This window comes from Penicillium alfredii, assembly GCF_028826965.1.
Source record: "Penicillium alfredii strain IBT 34128 chromosome Unknown utg000012l_segment0_segment0, whole genome shotgun sequence".
Classification (NCBI taxonomy): Eukaryota; Fungi; Ascomycota; class Eurotiomycetes; order Eurotiales; family Aspergillaceae; genus Penicillium; species Penicillium alfredii.
This window is the reverse complement of record NW_026622709.1, coordinates 1,681,894-1,695,568: the sequence shown is the minus strand read 5'-3', so window position 1 is coordinate 1,695,568 and position 13,675 is coordinate 1,681,894. Positions and strand designations below refer to the sequence as shown.

Sequence of the window (13,675 nt, the reverse complement as noted above, 5' to 3'; positions counted from 1 at the left end):
GATTTAGAGTGTTTGAAACCTCGAGTCAGACGATGATCTCCGCCATCAAAGAATCCATGGAAGGTAGATAGACAACCTCGTATTCCATTCCCAACATCCCTGTCAGATGTCTTGGTAGGCCCCTTATCCCCCGATCCACAGAACGTCAGAGACAAAGAGCCCGGGCTTAGCCGCGCGCATGCCCGTTCTCTGCAGGCCTGCAAGCCTCTTTGGTGGATCCGATCGGGGTGCATCACACAAAAAAGCCTGTGCTATATGTATTGATAGCGCCCTGGTCTGGGTCGTTGCAGACATGGTGGGACCGTACGACGTGATTCCCGAGAATCGAGGAGGCAGAGAGCCAATGTCACTAGGGCATTTGCATATATATATATATATTCCGTGCGTACACCCGTCCTACGGCTGATCAATCCCTGCTAAGTATTGAGACATTGTTTCTCTGGTTCTACTGATTTGTATATCTTTTGACATATTTAGTTTATCGATAACCCCATAAGCAAACAGCCCTAATAAATACATCTCGAGATTCTATCCGTTCTTCAAGAGTATCCTTACCAGTTTATATCCATGGATCTATAAATATACCCACTCTCTTCAGAGAACACAAGAAAAAAAGTCGATCCAGAGGTACAGTTCGAAAATAGCATCCAAAACCCATTAACAATGTATGTAGCAAGTATATTCCAAAATAGACAAGATGTCGATATCACACACCACAAACCAGAGAGTTAACAGGGTGATCCCGGCAAGTCCCCAAGTATAAGCATGAACCCAGTGTTCTACTACCTACTGTACCTTGGGTACCCAAAGGAAGCTAAGTAAGGGCGATCAAAGACCTGGTCCTCTTTTCAATCCACCGCGTCTTGGGTACGGATCAGCTCACCACCCATCGATATATTGGACAGTTGTTGGAATGTTGGAATATTGGAATAAAAGGCACCAGAACGAGAGACAAAATACCAAAAAAAAAAAGAGAAAGAAAGAAAAAAAGAAAGAACATACCCAGTCAGCCCTAGAAAGTTCCCAGTCTGACAGGGTGAGCCTGCGCCCCAGATGGAGAATGGCCTTGGCCGACCGGGCATCTTTCTAACCATCAATGCCTGTGTTTCGAGATATTCTCCCCTAAAAGTCTTTGCGAATATTGAAATCTGACAATTGATAAGAGATACCATCAAAATGCCGAATGGTGAAAGGATAAACAGTAAACAGTGAAGTAGCACACAGTCAGTGACTGCCAGTCGTAAAGAGCGTGGCAGGTGACTCGACCCCAAAGCGAACCTCTTTGGCTTCATCAGCTTCAAACCCCGAGGCAGATCCCTCAATTTGATTCTTCGCAGACAAGGCTACACCCATCCGGGCTCCACCTTCTGCCTTGTGGGGGCCCACAGATCATGGCATTGCGACCGGGCCATCGCTGGTCATGACAAACTCATGGATCATACCCACGATGAAACCATTCAATTCGAACAATATACTTGATTCGCCAGGTTCGTGCGAAAATGAAAGATAGTGAAGAGACCGGCAAGACCCCGATGTCAGTTCCGGACAACCTATCCACACACACACACACACACACACACACAGGAGAGAGAGATAACTAGACCTCTCGGCAACCACCACGGCGTCAAGACACCCACAGCACTGGAGGCAGACACGGGATTGATAAGCGAAACAAAGCTGGGACAGGCAACGCAAGCCCTCTCAACCCCCCCCCCCCTCCAACTCGCCAGCCAAGCAGGTGACACGGGATCCCTGGGTGCATGTGAGATGCCCAGACGGCCCCGGCAAATACCTGCCAAGCGACAAGCTCTCCTGGAAAAGACCTCTCCAAGGAACCTCAGGGCAGACAGCGCCCTATATCTGCGGAGGATGCAACAGGCCAAGACCAGGTCAGTCTGGGAATGGGGGAAATTGGAGGATGCGCGCGTCGGGATTCACGTCTTGAGCTCAACAATGGTGACGGTTACCTAATGGATATTGGCTCATCCTCAGACTCAATTTTTTCTCGATGACAGTGCCAATCTCTCGGCGCCTGGGCAGATGCTCGGCTTGTGGGATCTGGGTGATTTGGTGCATTCCGTGTTTGCCGTCGGGTAGACCGAAGGAAGAGAAGGGGGAGCAGAAGAATGCTCTCCGACACCCTCTTGCACCTCTCATCTGATATACATCCATCGATATATTCCTCCCAACCACTCCCAGTAGCGACGACACAGCGTATGCAGCGCATGCGCCAAGCAGCAAGATGACGCCCCAGAGCCAATCAGCGCCTCAGGTTGCGGCTCTGGGGCCCGGCAGCGGCTTGGCGGCTTGGCAGTCGGTCACAGCTGGTTGTCGCCTGGCCATCGCGAGGTGCTGTAGGACAGCTTTCATCCTTGTCCGACACTGCAGTCGAGCCTGAATTCTCTCGCGGACGCTGTTCGGGGTGGGCATTCATGATCGCCATGGACGACCCTCGAGATAATGCGGCAGAAGGCTCGACTCGATGCCAAGGGCTCGGCATCTGGGCACCTTGGCAAGAGGCACCGCAAACAGTTGGAATAATTGCTCCTCCGCCGGTAGGCTCGGCCTTCCCTGGCCTTTCCGCTCTGCTTGCATGCGCTGCGTCGGGGCAAATCTTATAAAATCTCTCTTTCCGCCCATCCTTCTCCGGCCTGCCCTCCATTTCCTCTCCTCTCTATACCCCGGCGGCATTCTCTACCCCCTCTTCCCCCCCCCCTCCCATCCCCCTATGGCCGTGGAAACCATGTGGTGAGCTCTTCGTCTCATTAGTCGCCCTCTGTGCGTCTGCGCTGTACCACCTCTTCGGGGTCTCGTCCCTCCTTTCCTCTCCGGCTCGTCATGCGGCCGCCGGAGATGTCATATAGCCCTGCCTATCATCAGGATCAGGGCCCCCTCACCACGACGCTTCCTCGCCATTCAATCCACATTCCTGCCCCGGCGGCCCGCCGATCTCAAGACCACTCGTCCCCTCCATCAGCCGGCACTCGCCCCTCCGCCGACTGGCCGGCCCACGACGCCAGCCCTCGTGCCGGCCCGCGCAGCCTCCCCTATCACTCTCAGCCGGCGGAGCCATCGTGGCCGGGACCAGGACCTCGCGGCGAGGACGACCCCGTCGTCACCCGGGCATCGCTCTCCAGCGCCGCATACAAGGAAGATCGCCCTCGGGGCAGCTGGGCAGACCCGCCATCATTAATGTCAGGCGACCAGTCCACCCCCAGCACATCGCGGGTGCACAAGCGCGGCATTCCCGATGACGATCCATCCGATGCCAGCCAGGATGCTCTGCTGATGCTGGTAAGTTTATTTTGGGGGTGTGTATTCTGATGGAGGCGCCGTCTGACATAGATATATAGTTCCGACTCTCACTCCCCGTCCCCATTTTCTCGCTCTGCGCCTCACTCTATACCATTGGCGCCGTCCTCTTCGCCATCCTCGTCTTGCCCGCCCGCCTCTGCGCGCTATCCTCATATCTCCGTTCCATTTCCTTCACCGGCCAGCTCTGTGACCTCCTCTCCCCGGCGCTGCACGTCCACGAACGACTCGTCGGCATGCGGCCGCCGGCTGTATCAAACCGGTCCGCGTCCACGCAGTGGATCCGCACCGAGCCTGACTCCGACCTCTCCGACCCGAGCGCTGGCTACTCTGTCGGCGCTGCCATCAGTGTCTTGGTACTGTCGCCGCTCTTAAGCGTGGCCATTCTCTTGTTTGCCTGGACCGCCGCCTTTTTCTGGGTCTTCGCCATGGTCTTGGGCAATCCCGACGGCACAGAGCGCAAGGACGACGGCCGTGCTGCCGTCCTCGGTGTATGTCGATGGTGGCAGACTTGGCTGGGCAAGGCCCGGAAAGAGTCCTGACGAGCCCCACGTTGATGAAGAAACCCTCGAAAACAAATAAAAATCTACTCAAGACTCCAGAAACTCTCTCCCTGGCCTGGCATCAAGACACTCCCAACCTCAGTGTGTGCTTCGGATGCCCAGAGAGCGAGAGAGCAAGAGAGGAACGTGGGACGACCTCTTCCTCTCTTTGGATATGTGGCTTTTTTTTTTTTTTTTTTTTTTTTTTCTTTTCTTTTCTTTTTCTTATAATTATTTCGTCTGCCGATATTGTTTTTCGTCCCTCGTGGCTATGACTATAACATTTTTGACATGTTGCATCTCACAATGCAACCGGCGTCTGGGAGTGGCATTCTTTTTGGACGTGGCATCCGGACTGGGCAGGGGAGCCCATGGTTTATTCTCCCTTTGCATTTTGATGTTTTCTTCTTCTTCTTCTTCTCCTTTTTTCCCCCTCTTCTATTTGAGATATTTGTCTGTCTTGCAGATCATCGAGGCTGGTTGGAGGAGCTGTCCTCTCCAGACCTTTTTTTCTCTCTCGGGACCTTGTTCTTCTATACTTGTATGTATGTGCTCGAGTGCGAAATTGATACCCAGCTTTTTGGTCTGAGAATCTGTTCCTTGTAGCGTATGCCAGTGAGTTAGGGCTCGACACGCGATAACAGCCACTGTCCAACTATCTAGTTGTATATCCTGCTTCATGAAGGAAGTGGTCAAGTATATACAGAATGAGCTTGAGTTGTTCAAGTCGAGAATTTTGATGGAACACTTTGTATTGACGTGTAGAACCAGGGCTAGTAATCATCACGACACGCAATCTTCTACCCCGACTCCTCCAGAATCAACCAGCGCGGGTATTGAACGAGGAACCAAGGACGAACTATACCACATACCATCGAGTGCCAAACAGCACGACAGAAAAAAGAAGATAGATAGAAAAGAGATAGAAAAAAAATAGTCGAAAGAAAAAAAAAAACACCATTGCACCGCATGCTGAGCCTGTTGACTGTGCTTTTATTTTGTTTATTTTGTGGTTTTCCAACTTCCCCCATCAAACCACACTTTCCATCTAGCGTCTACGTCCCCTACCAGCGCGGATGCCTCCCCGGCCGCTCTTTCCAGGGCTTCGACGCTTCTCGATGCGCCCACCGCCCGGCGCACCGGGGGTCTTGGGCATACCCAGTCCACGACGGCCCTGGCCTGAGCCCGAGGCACGGAGATCGTCGTTCATGGTGTTGTCATCCTCGTCGTCCAGGTCCATGCCATCACCGGTATTCTTCTTCTGCGACTGACCCATCTTCACCTTGCCCTTCTGGCCGCGGCGGACGGCGTCGGGTCCGCTCACGGCGGCAAGATAGGCGTTCACTCCGCTCGGGCCCGGGGCCGCGCCGCTCATGTCGACGTCGGCGGCAGTGTCGTCGTCGCCGAGGACCAGACGGCCGTCAGCATCGACCTTAGCAGAGCGCTTCTTCTTGGCACCGGGGCCGGTGTTGAGGAAACGCAGGCTGGGTTTGGTAGTGGAGATGTTAGCCAGGGCGTCGGGCGCCAGCAGGTCCAGTGGGTTGTCTTCGGGTGAGAGCTCGCGGATGTATTGCGTGCTCTGGGCGGATTTCTTCTTGGCGGGGCCGCGGCCCTTGATGCGGGCGATGCCCTCGTTGTCGACGTCAATCTCGCTGGCATCATCGTCCGAGTCGTCCGAGTCATCGGAGAGATCTGAGCCATACACCGCCTTGTCGAAAGCATTATTGGGTTGTGGATCGGCTGTCTGGTCATCCGCATCCTCGTCTTCCCCATCAGCCGCGCCCTCCTTCTTCTTGCGCTTGCTGCGCTCGCGCTGTTTGCGGATATTCACGACCAGCTTGCGGTCCGCTTCGCCAACCAGACTCTCCATGAGTGGGGCGCCGAAGCGGCGCACCAGCCGGTCAATAATGCCCTTCACCTTGCTGCGGAGCCGGCCCTTATGCTCCTTGTTCCACACCATCAGATTGGGAACAAGAGCGGACAGACGCGGGCGCAAGGCTTCCTCGGGAAGAACCACCACAGCGACCTTGACAAACCCGAGAACCGACCGGACGATTTCGCGGTTGTTGCTTGTGAGGAAAAGCTCGACGGTTTGAACGAGGTCTGTGAGAACTTCGGGGCGGAGCTGGGTGTAGAAGTCGAAGAAGAGCCGCGACAGTGCCGTAATCGACGCAGCCACCATGTGCGGCGACGAGCCGGCCAGACCGGCCGAGACCATGGTGAAAAACTCCTCGATCGTGGCCGGGGCGTCGGGTGAGTCGTCTGGCATGTGTGGTACCAGCGCGTTGCGGATCACGGTGCCAGCCGGGTTTCGCTCCGCGTCGATGGTGCGGTGGGCAAGGTGGATCAGCAAATCGAACGCCGCGGTACGTGCTTTCTCGTTGCTTTCCTTGCACCCCAAGACCACCTCAGACAGAATTGACGGGATGAAGTGCAAGTCTGAGGTGGGCAAGTGTGTAATCAGCTCGTGGATGGCGAGCATGCGGTCGCGCCGGCCCGATGCAGGAGTCTTGTCAGCGGTGGCGAGCATCAAAGCTTGCAGATCACTGCTACGCTCCTGCAGCGCGGAACTGCCGGTCTCTGTCGAGGCGAGCCGGGGAATCAATTTGTATGCCTTCTTGATCAGTTGTTGGTCCGGGTTCGGGGACGAGCCATTGAGAATGGCTGCCGCCAGAGCGAACAGACCGTTGAAACTGGAGCGAGGCAAGTAAATCGACATGGCAATAACCAGATCAATCAGAGTGTGTGAGGTCGGCGGCATCTTGTCGGACGAGCCCTGCTGTGGGTTTCCTTGCTGAGCCGCTGCTTCTTGTTCAGAAGCCAAGGATGATTCGAGCATCGATGTGACCCGCACGAAGGTTTCATTGAGTTCCTGCGATAACACAAATTAGTCTGAATTAAGACACACATAGAAAAGTCAATTCCTACTTTTTCAGGGGTGATGCTCAAATAGGCATTGATGCACTCAAGGATGTAGCCGCGGTAGTGCGGAAGCGTCTGGCTGTAGACATTAAAAAGCACCGCGAGCAGATTACTTGCGAATCCAGCCAAATGAGTGATGTTTTTTGTAGCGGCCGCCTTGGTAATACGACGTTGCAGGATAAGGTCATCTTCGTCGCCTTCGACGGACAGAATTGCCTGGTTCGACTCGACGAGATTCTGCAAGGCGCGGCAGACATCGACACGCAACTCGGTCTGCTTGTACAAGACGTTGGACAGCAGCTCGGCAAAGCTCTGGTCGAAAGCATCGACCAAATCAAGTGGCAATGCGCAGTAGCCTGGCAGGATGCCCCAGGTCTGCTGGATTAAGGTCTCGAAAATCTTCACCTCGACCGACTTCTCGGCAGCCTTGAAATTCACCACCTTCTGGTATAGCGCCTCGCTCAGAGGTACCATCTCTGCGCGGAAATGGCGCAGATCGGTGTTGGTGACATTATCCCGGAGGATGGGCAGCAGCCAGACACGACCAGGCTGACCAGACTTTTGCTCGATAATGTTCAATGGCAGAATCTCCAGAACGGCCGCCGGGCCCATCGCCTGGATGGCACTGCCCAGCACGCGATCGGCCTCCTTCTTACCGTGGAATGACTCGTTGCTGCGCAGCTCTCCGATCGTCGTGACAATATTATCCAGGAATGGACTCGACCGCCACTTGAAGCAGTCAAACATGGCGGCGCACACATTGAATACCTCCATCCACGCCGCCTGGTATTTCACTGAGAGCAGGTCGATGGCGGCGCGCGCCAGCTTCTCCAGCGTCTTCTCGTCGTAAATCGACGGCTCCACAATCACGCTGCCCGGAATGCAATTGTGCAAGAACGAGATCAAACACTCGGATGCCGACACGCGGATGTTGTGCGAGGGCGACGCCAAAAACCCGGCAATCAGCTGAAACAGACCCGGCAGCTTCTCAAAGGTATCCTCGGGGCTGATCTGCGCAGACACATCGTAGCCGCGAGACAAGACTGCAATCCAAGGCGGGAGAAGCTGCGAGTCATTCTGAGCGGGCTTGAGTTCGGAGATGGCGTCCAACAAACGCGGGAGCTTGGATGAGGAGAATTCGTCGGCCATGCCTTCGAAAATGACCTCGAAGACCTCAAATGCCCCCATGGTGATGTACTCGTTGCTGGAACGCGAGGCATTCATCAGCAGTTCACACAGCGCTTCAATTTTCTTGCTCGGCCAACCGCCTGACGCCGAGGCGATAGTCTTAACCAATTGCAGCGAATGGATAACCAGAGGCTCGTGATTCTCGCGGTGCTGCGCATCGTGCCGACCCTTCTTCTGCTTGGCCGCGGCCGCAATGCTGTCGCCGAGTGTCTTCATTGCGGACTCGGCGCACATGTCCGCCGCAGGGTGATCCAGCGACGGGCTCGGCGGGGGCGTTTTGAGAACCTTCACCAGTGCCTCCTGGGCGCGCTTGCGCACCTTGGGCCGATGGTCGACCGAGAGGCTCAGTAGGCCGGCGGTGGCCCGGCGCGGACCGATCTGAGTGTGGGGGAGATTCCAGGCTGCGGCATCTTGGGCGATGAGCAGCGATTCTAGACAGCCAATCGACGGGCGCAGCAGCGGGGCCTCAACCTCGGGCAGGGAGAGCGCGGGCGCGAGACCAGTGAGAATTTGGGAGAATTTCGAGCGAAGGATCGGGGCGGGGACGTAGGCGGTTGTGAGGTCGAGAAGGTAGACGACCGAAGTTGCCAGGTCCTTGTTCACAATGCCCTGCGAGGCCGACAGTGACTGAGACAAAAGCGCAAGGAGCGCAGCAAAATATGCGGTCGGTGAGAAATCGGCTTTTTGATCGCGGAGTGTGTCTTCCACCGCAGAGAGCACCACGGCAGTCTGCAGCAATCAGCAGGAGGTCGAGGGGAGAATTTCAGGATTTGACAAGAAACTTACATGGTGCTGATTCTGCAGCTTGGGAGATTTGATCTTCTCGAGCTTCTCCGCCAGAGTCGCCATGTTATCGACGACAGGAGGGTTGGGCTTGAGAGGAGAAAAATCGTGAAGGAAAAAAAAAGGTGTCTTGGCGGGAGTTATCGATAAGCCGAGGGGGACCATGGATACGGAGCCCTACATCCTCTAACTTTCTACGTTGATCTATGTGATTTATCTGTTATTTTATTTTACTTGATTTTTTTGTCTACATGCCCCGAATATGCCTCGAGTAAACAAGGGCATCGCCTACAAACGAGAACGGTTTGGGGATCGGAATAGTACGTCCCTTTTCTCCTTCCAACTTCCTTCTCTCCATCGTATTCCTGACAGCTCTCATTTCATCTGATATTTCAATACAATGGAACATCTCGGAGAGTTAAGCTTTTTTTTGTGGAAAGAAAGCCCCTGCTATTTCCCGAAGAGATTCATCACGTTAAGGTCACCGTGGCTCAGAATAAAGGGGAGAGCTTTGAAGAGAGACGGGAGCTCTTTGCGGACCCTTTCTGGGTTTCATGCAAAGCGAGACGGCAGGTTTCGAGCAAGAAGGTCAAAACTTGGTTGAAACTTCATAAGCAAGGCCGCGGTTGTATCTGAGCATGGCTGTAGATTGGTGTTCCATGCCTGTACAAAGAGCCTGTTCTAAAATGTTCAAAACTTTGCTAGGCGTACCTTGCAAAGTCCTTGATAGTGTTATGCTGTCGGGATATTTCGTCTGGAGGCATGCACGCCATTATGTGAGCAGTCCCAGGAAGATGCTCCATCTCGTAGATACAGACTGGCCGTGAATCGCCGATGGTACCGAGATACTTGCAGTGGGTCACAAATTCAGGATGGATTGCTTTGACAATAACCAGAACATGCCATGTGTGACCGAGGGTCCACCTGTGGACAGGGCCGAGGAGGCTGAGTGCGACACTGACTCGCGTGTAAACTCCGTGGGGCCGTTAATTCCATCGGCTATAAGCGTGGGTGACTTGGATCTATACACCCGAAGCTCACCCCGAAGCATACATATTTTAAGATTGGTCGAATCCCTCTCAAACCCAGCATCAAACCAGTCTATTACCATTATCATCTATTCAATTTAATTGAGTCTCTTCTACTCCTCAACCCCATGTCCAAGCTTCTCGTTGTCTTCGGCGCCACCGGCCAACAGGGTGGATCCGTGATCGACTATGTCCTCAACGACCCCGTTCTCTCCAAGGAATACAGTCTGCGGGCCATTACCCGCAATGCCTCCCGGCCAGACGCCCAGGAGCTGCAAAGCCGTGGCGTCGAGGTCGTCGCAGCCGACGCCGACTCGCCCGAGACACTGCCCGCCGCATTGGCGAATGCGCACACCGTGTTCCTGGTGACGGTCTCGATCTACGATGACCAGCTCAAGCCCCGCGAGTACCGCCAGGCCAAGGCCGTGGCAGACGAAGCCGTGGCCGCGGGCGCCAAATCCATCATCTTCAGCTCGTGCGTGGCAGCCGAGCGACTGCACGGACGACCCGTGCCGGCGTTCGACTCCAAGGCCGACGCAGAGGTGTACATCCGGACGCTGCCGATCCACAGTGCGTTCTTCGCGCCGGGCAACTTCATGCAGAACTTCTTCGGCAACCAGGCGCCGCGACTGCTGCCCGGCGAGGAGGGCAGCGAGCCCACGTACGCGATCACCAACTTCCTCGAGCCGGATACGGCGGTCCCGCTCGTCAACACGGTCGGCGACACGGGCAAGTATGTGGGTGCCATCCTGGCGAACCCGGAGCAATACAACGGGAAGATCTTCTACGCGGCGTCGGGCTTGTACAAGTACAGCCAGATCGCCGAGATCCTGACCCGCATCACGGGCAACAAGACCATCTACAACCAGATCTCCCAGGAGCAATGGACCAGCTTTATGCCCGAGGGCTACCGGGAGTCGATTGTGCCGATGATGCAGTTCATCCAGAACCCGGGTTACTTTGGGCCGAACAGTAAGGAGTCGGTTGAGTGGACGGTGCAACAGGCCCGCGGGAAGGTGACCAGCTTTGAGGAATTCGTGGAGAAGAATGCCGAGGCGCTGTATAAGCAGTGAGATTGGAAATATATGACTGGGTGGAGAGGACATAATCCCTGTATATAGCTAGTTTCAGCGTCCACATCGTCCATATCACGAATCCCTGAAGTATAGAAATGGTTCAATCAATATTCACAAGTGCCAGATAGAAATATGCAGTCTAAGCTAAATATGGTACTGCACAGGTTGAGAATACAGAATGCAAGTCTTGAGAAGAAAATGAACAATACTCAAGACGTGTAGATAAAAAATCAACGCTATGCCAATGAGATTTGGGTCAGAATCAACCCCAACGTCAATCCAAAACCCAATCACCGTCGCTGGTCTCCAGCAAGTGCCGATGCTCGGCCTTTAATTGCTCGGCATTGTTCTCTTCGAACCAGAACGCCCAAGTGCTCTGCGTGTTGACCTCGAGGTTGTCGCGACTGGAGCGGAGACCGACATGCTGCAACTGCTGTGGCGCCAGGGCCAGCCGGGTCAACCCGGTGTTAGTGGCATACTCCTCAATCATGCTGTCGGTCTGGCCGCTCTTGCGCTCCTGCAGATAGGCCACCAGCGGGCCGACCTGTTCGCGCGGGAACACCAGACCCTGGGTGCAGCAGCCGTAGGCATTCATCTCCACAACTCCTTGTAACGGGAGCAGCGAGTACTTGCCCACCATGTACATCAGCCCTGTAAAGGCCGGCAGAACGACCAGACACACCGCTGCAATCGTCCAATTGTCCACGTATCCCCGAGTGGCTGGCCAGCGCCACCGGACGGTCAAGAAAAACACCAGCCCCGATGCCATGACCAGGAAGAAGGCCAGCGGCATGTTCCGATACCAAAAGTCCGACGAGGTCCACGACAGGGAGGTTTCGGTGTAGAAGAGTCGCAGATACAGCCAGGATCCGTTGCGGGCGGGCGGTCCTTGCGAAATTTGGTGAAGCCCATGGAGGGTTCTGATCATCCAGCCGTCCGCAAGAATCACGTCGTCCTCCAGGATGAAAATATACGGGGCGCCGGTTTCGAGACACTGGTTCAGCAGGTACACGTAGTCACTAGCAGCCGTTAGACCCAGACCACCCAAGCACCACGACCGATTGGATAAAGCACATACTAAACTCCCTTCTCATAAAAGTTGTGGGTTTTCTCCAGCTCCTGCATATGGCGGAACTCTGCCTCCGACACATTATACGATGACACCGAGTCTGCCAAGCGATTCAACCATCGCTGGCCCCAGCTTGGATGCTGAGAAGGGTCGGTATTGGCGAAGAGCACGGCCAGGTGCAGAGCATGTCGCTCACGGGGATCGAGGCCGCTGAGGATCGAACCCACGGTAGCCTCGAAATAGTCGTCCGTGTCGCGTTTGACCGTGGCGAGCGCCGCACACATCAGGGGGCGATCGCGGCCGCGCTCAGGTTGGGAGCCATCGGATGGCGCATTGTAGATGGAGGTGAAGTGTTTGGCCTCGTGCTCGCGGACGAGACTGTACTTCCACTCGAAGACGTTGCGGATATCAAAGAAGGCCGAGTGCGGATCGCGCCAGAAGCGTAGGCGGCAGTATTGAAAGGCTAGGAGGTAAACGAGGCCGGCGACGAGCAGAACCCTGGCGGCAGGTTGTCTGAGCAGACGCAGGAGGGAGGAGAGTCTCATTGCTGAATCAGACTGCGGAGGAGAAAAGAGAAAAGAGAAAAGATTGACGGATTGACATTCCTGGGGGGCTTGTGGGGGCTGTGGGGGGGGGGGGGGGGGAGAAAGGTAATCGGGTGCATCGGGATGAGTCAAGGCAGTAAATAAAACAATGCACCGGCTTTCCCTTTGGTTCTCTTCATCGCACCATGAGTTATCTCATTCAATATGCCACCGAGGCCGATGCGCCCGCACTGGCCCGCATCAACACGCAGAGCTTCCAGAATCGCCGTCTGCTGGCCGAGGTGTTCCCGCAGACCAGTGCATCCACGCTTCAGGACTATAAGGCGATCGTCGCCATGAAACATCTGGCCAACCCCCAAATGCATGTTCTGAAAGTGACTGACGGAGAGATTGCTGGCTACGCACGCTGGCTCATCCCAGAGGCCTTGGGGTTTGGACAGACACTACCCGTGCTGAGCGAGCAGGCTGCCCTGGCCGCCAAAGACCCCGTCCCGTTTGCGCCGCGACCGATGAACGAGGACATCTACAGTGCTTTCAAGGGTCTGTTAGAGGCTGCACGCAAGCGACACACCACGGACCAGGACATGGGTAAGTACCTCCCAAGAATCAAACCGGGGTCATCTCTAAAGCGTTGCGGTTAGTTCTCGACCTGCTCGGCACCTTGCCCGCATATCAAGGACGCGGGGTCGGCTCAGCGCTGTTGAACTGGGGCACGCAAAAGGCAGACGCCTGGAAAAAGCGCATCTACCTCGAGGCCACGCCCGAGGGAGAGTCTATCTACCGCAAGCACGGGTGGAAGCCCGTGGAGGTACTCACCATGGACTTTGCGCCTTTTGGGGGTGTGGGAGGAGAGACGTTCCTGGTGATGATCCGGGATCCAGTGTCATAATTGAGATTTATACAATCTATAAGCTGATGCTCATGGAGAAATCCACTCGCGTGTCGGCAATGACTTCTCCCGGGCAGAGAAGAGCCGAAGTCGATGTTCTGTAGACCATAGCGATCTGGCTGGAATTGAGAGGAGAGATGAGAGATGAGAGGTCGATTAGCTTGTAGAATTTATCATTGCCCAGTGAACCAATCCATCAATGGCTATATGCTCTAAGTCTATTGTATACAATAAACACTCGTGTAATGGACCGATTACCCGGCCGTTCCCCACAGGCCGGGGGGAAGCGTATACAAAAGCTACAGCTTCTCCAACATTTGT

General features: G+C 55.0%; 7 protein-coding genes across 7 annotated transcripts; 3 read left to right on the top strand and 4 right to left on the bottom strand.

The window, feature by feature from the left end:
- Positions 1-2,260: 2,260 nt before the first annotated feature.
- Positions 2,261-2,500, bottom strand: NUU61_010181 (uncharacterized protein; the record flags this gene model as incomplete). Its single annotated transcript, XM_056660706.1, has 1 exon — positions 2,261-2,500. One exon carries the CDS (start codon positions 2,498-2,500, stop codon positions 2,261-2,263), a length of 240 nt encoding a protein of 79 aa, XP_056507204.1.
- Positions 2,501-2,838: 338 nt separating this feature from the next.
- On the top strand, positions 2,839-3,854 carry NUU61_010180 (uncharacterized protein; the record flags this gene model as incomplete). The annotated part of the gene is made up of 2 exons (XM_056660705.1): positions 2,839-3,294; positions 3,354-3,854. The coding sequence occupies 2 exons, from the start codon at positions 2,839-2,841 to the stop codon at positions 3,852-3,854; spliced, it is 957 nt and encodes a 318-aa protein (XP_056507203.1).
- A 1,048-nt stretch (positions 3,855-4,902) lies between these two features.
- On the bottom strand, positions 4,903-8,813 carry NUU61_010179 (mRNA-binding protein RRP12; the record flags this gene model as incomplete). The annotated part of the gene is made up of 3 exons (XM_056660704.1): positions 4,903-6,726; positions 6,783-8,693; positions 8,751-8,813. The coding sequence occupies 3 exons, from the start codon at positions 8,811-8,813 to the stop codon at positions 4,903-4,905; spliced, it is 3,798 nt and encodes a 1,265-aa protein (XP_056507202.1).
- A 486-nt stretch (positions 8,814-9,299) lies between these two features.
- On the bottom strand, positions 9,300-9,670 carry NUU61_010178 (uncharacterized protein; the record flags this gene model as incomplete). The annotated part of the gene is made up of 2 exons (XM_056660703.1): positions 9,300-9,423; positions 9,459-9,670. Coding segments are annotated over 2 exons (336 nt in total), but the record flags the coding sequence as incomplete, so codon positions are not given.
- A 233-nt stretch (positions 9,671-9,903) lies between these two features.
- Positions 9,904-10,848, top strand: NUU61_010177 (NmrA/HSCARG family protein; the record flags this gene model as incomplete). The annotated part of the gene is made up of 1 exon (XM_056660702.1): positions 9,904-10,848. The coding sequence occupies one exon, from the start codon at positions 9,904-9,906 to the stop codon at positions 10,846-10,848; it is 945 nt and encodes a 314-aa protein (XP_056507200.1).
- A 277-nt stretch (positions 10,849-11,125) lies between these two features.
- NUU61_010176 (uncharacterized protein) lies at positions 11,126-12,465 on the bottom strand (the record flags this gene model as incomplete). The annotated part of the gene is made up of 2 exons (XM_056660701.1): positions 11,126-11,870; positions 11,930-12,465. 2 exons carry the CDS (start codon positions 12,463-12,465, stop codon positions 11,126-11,128), a joined length of 1,281 nt encoding a protein of 426 aa, XP_056507199.1.
- A 185-nt stretch (positions 12,466-12,650) lies between these two features.
- NUU61_010175 (uncharacterized protein) lies at positions 12,651-13,354 on the top strand (the record flags this gene model as incomplete). The annotated part of the gene is made up of 2 exons (XM_056660700.1): positions 12,651-13,053; positions 13,107-13,354. The coding sequence occupies 2 exons, from the start codon at positions 12,651-12,653 to the stop codon at positions 13,352-13,354; spliced, it is 651 nt and encodes a 216-aa protein (XP_056507198.1).
- Between the last annotated feature and the right edge of the window lie 321 nt (positions 13,355-13,675).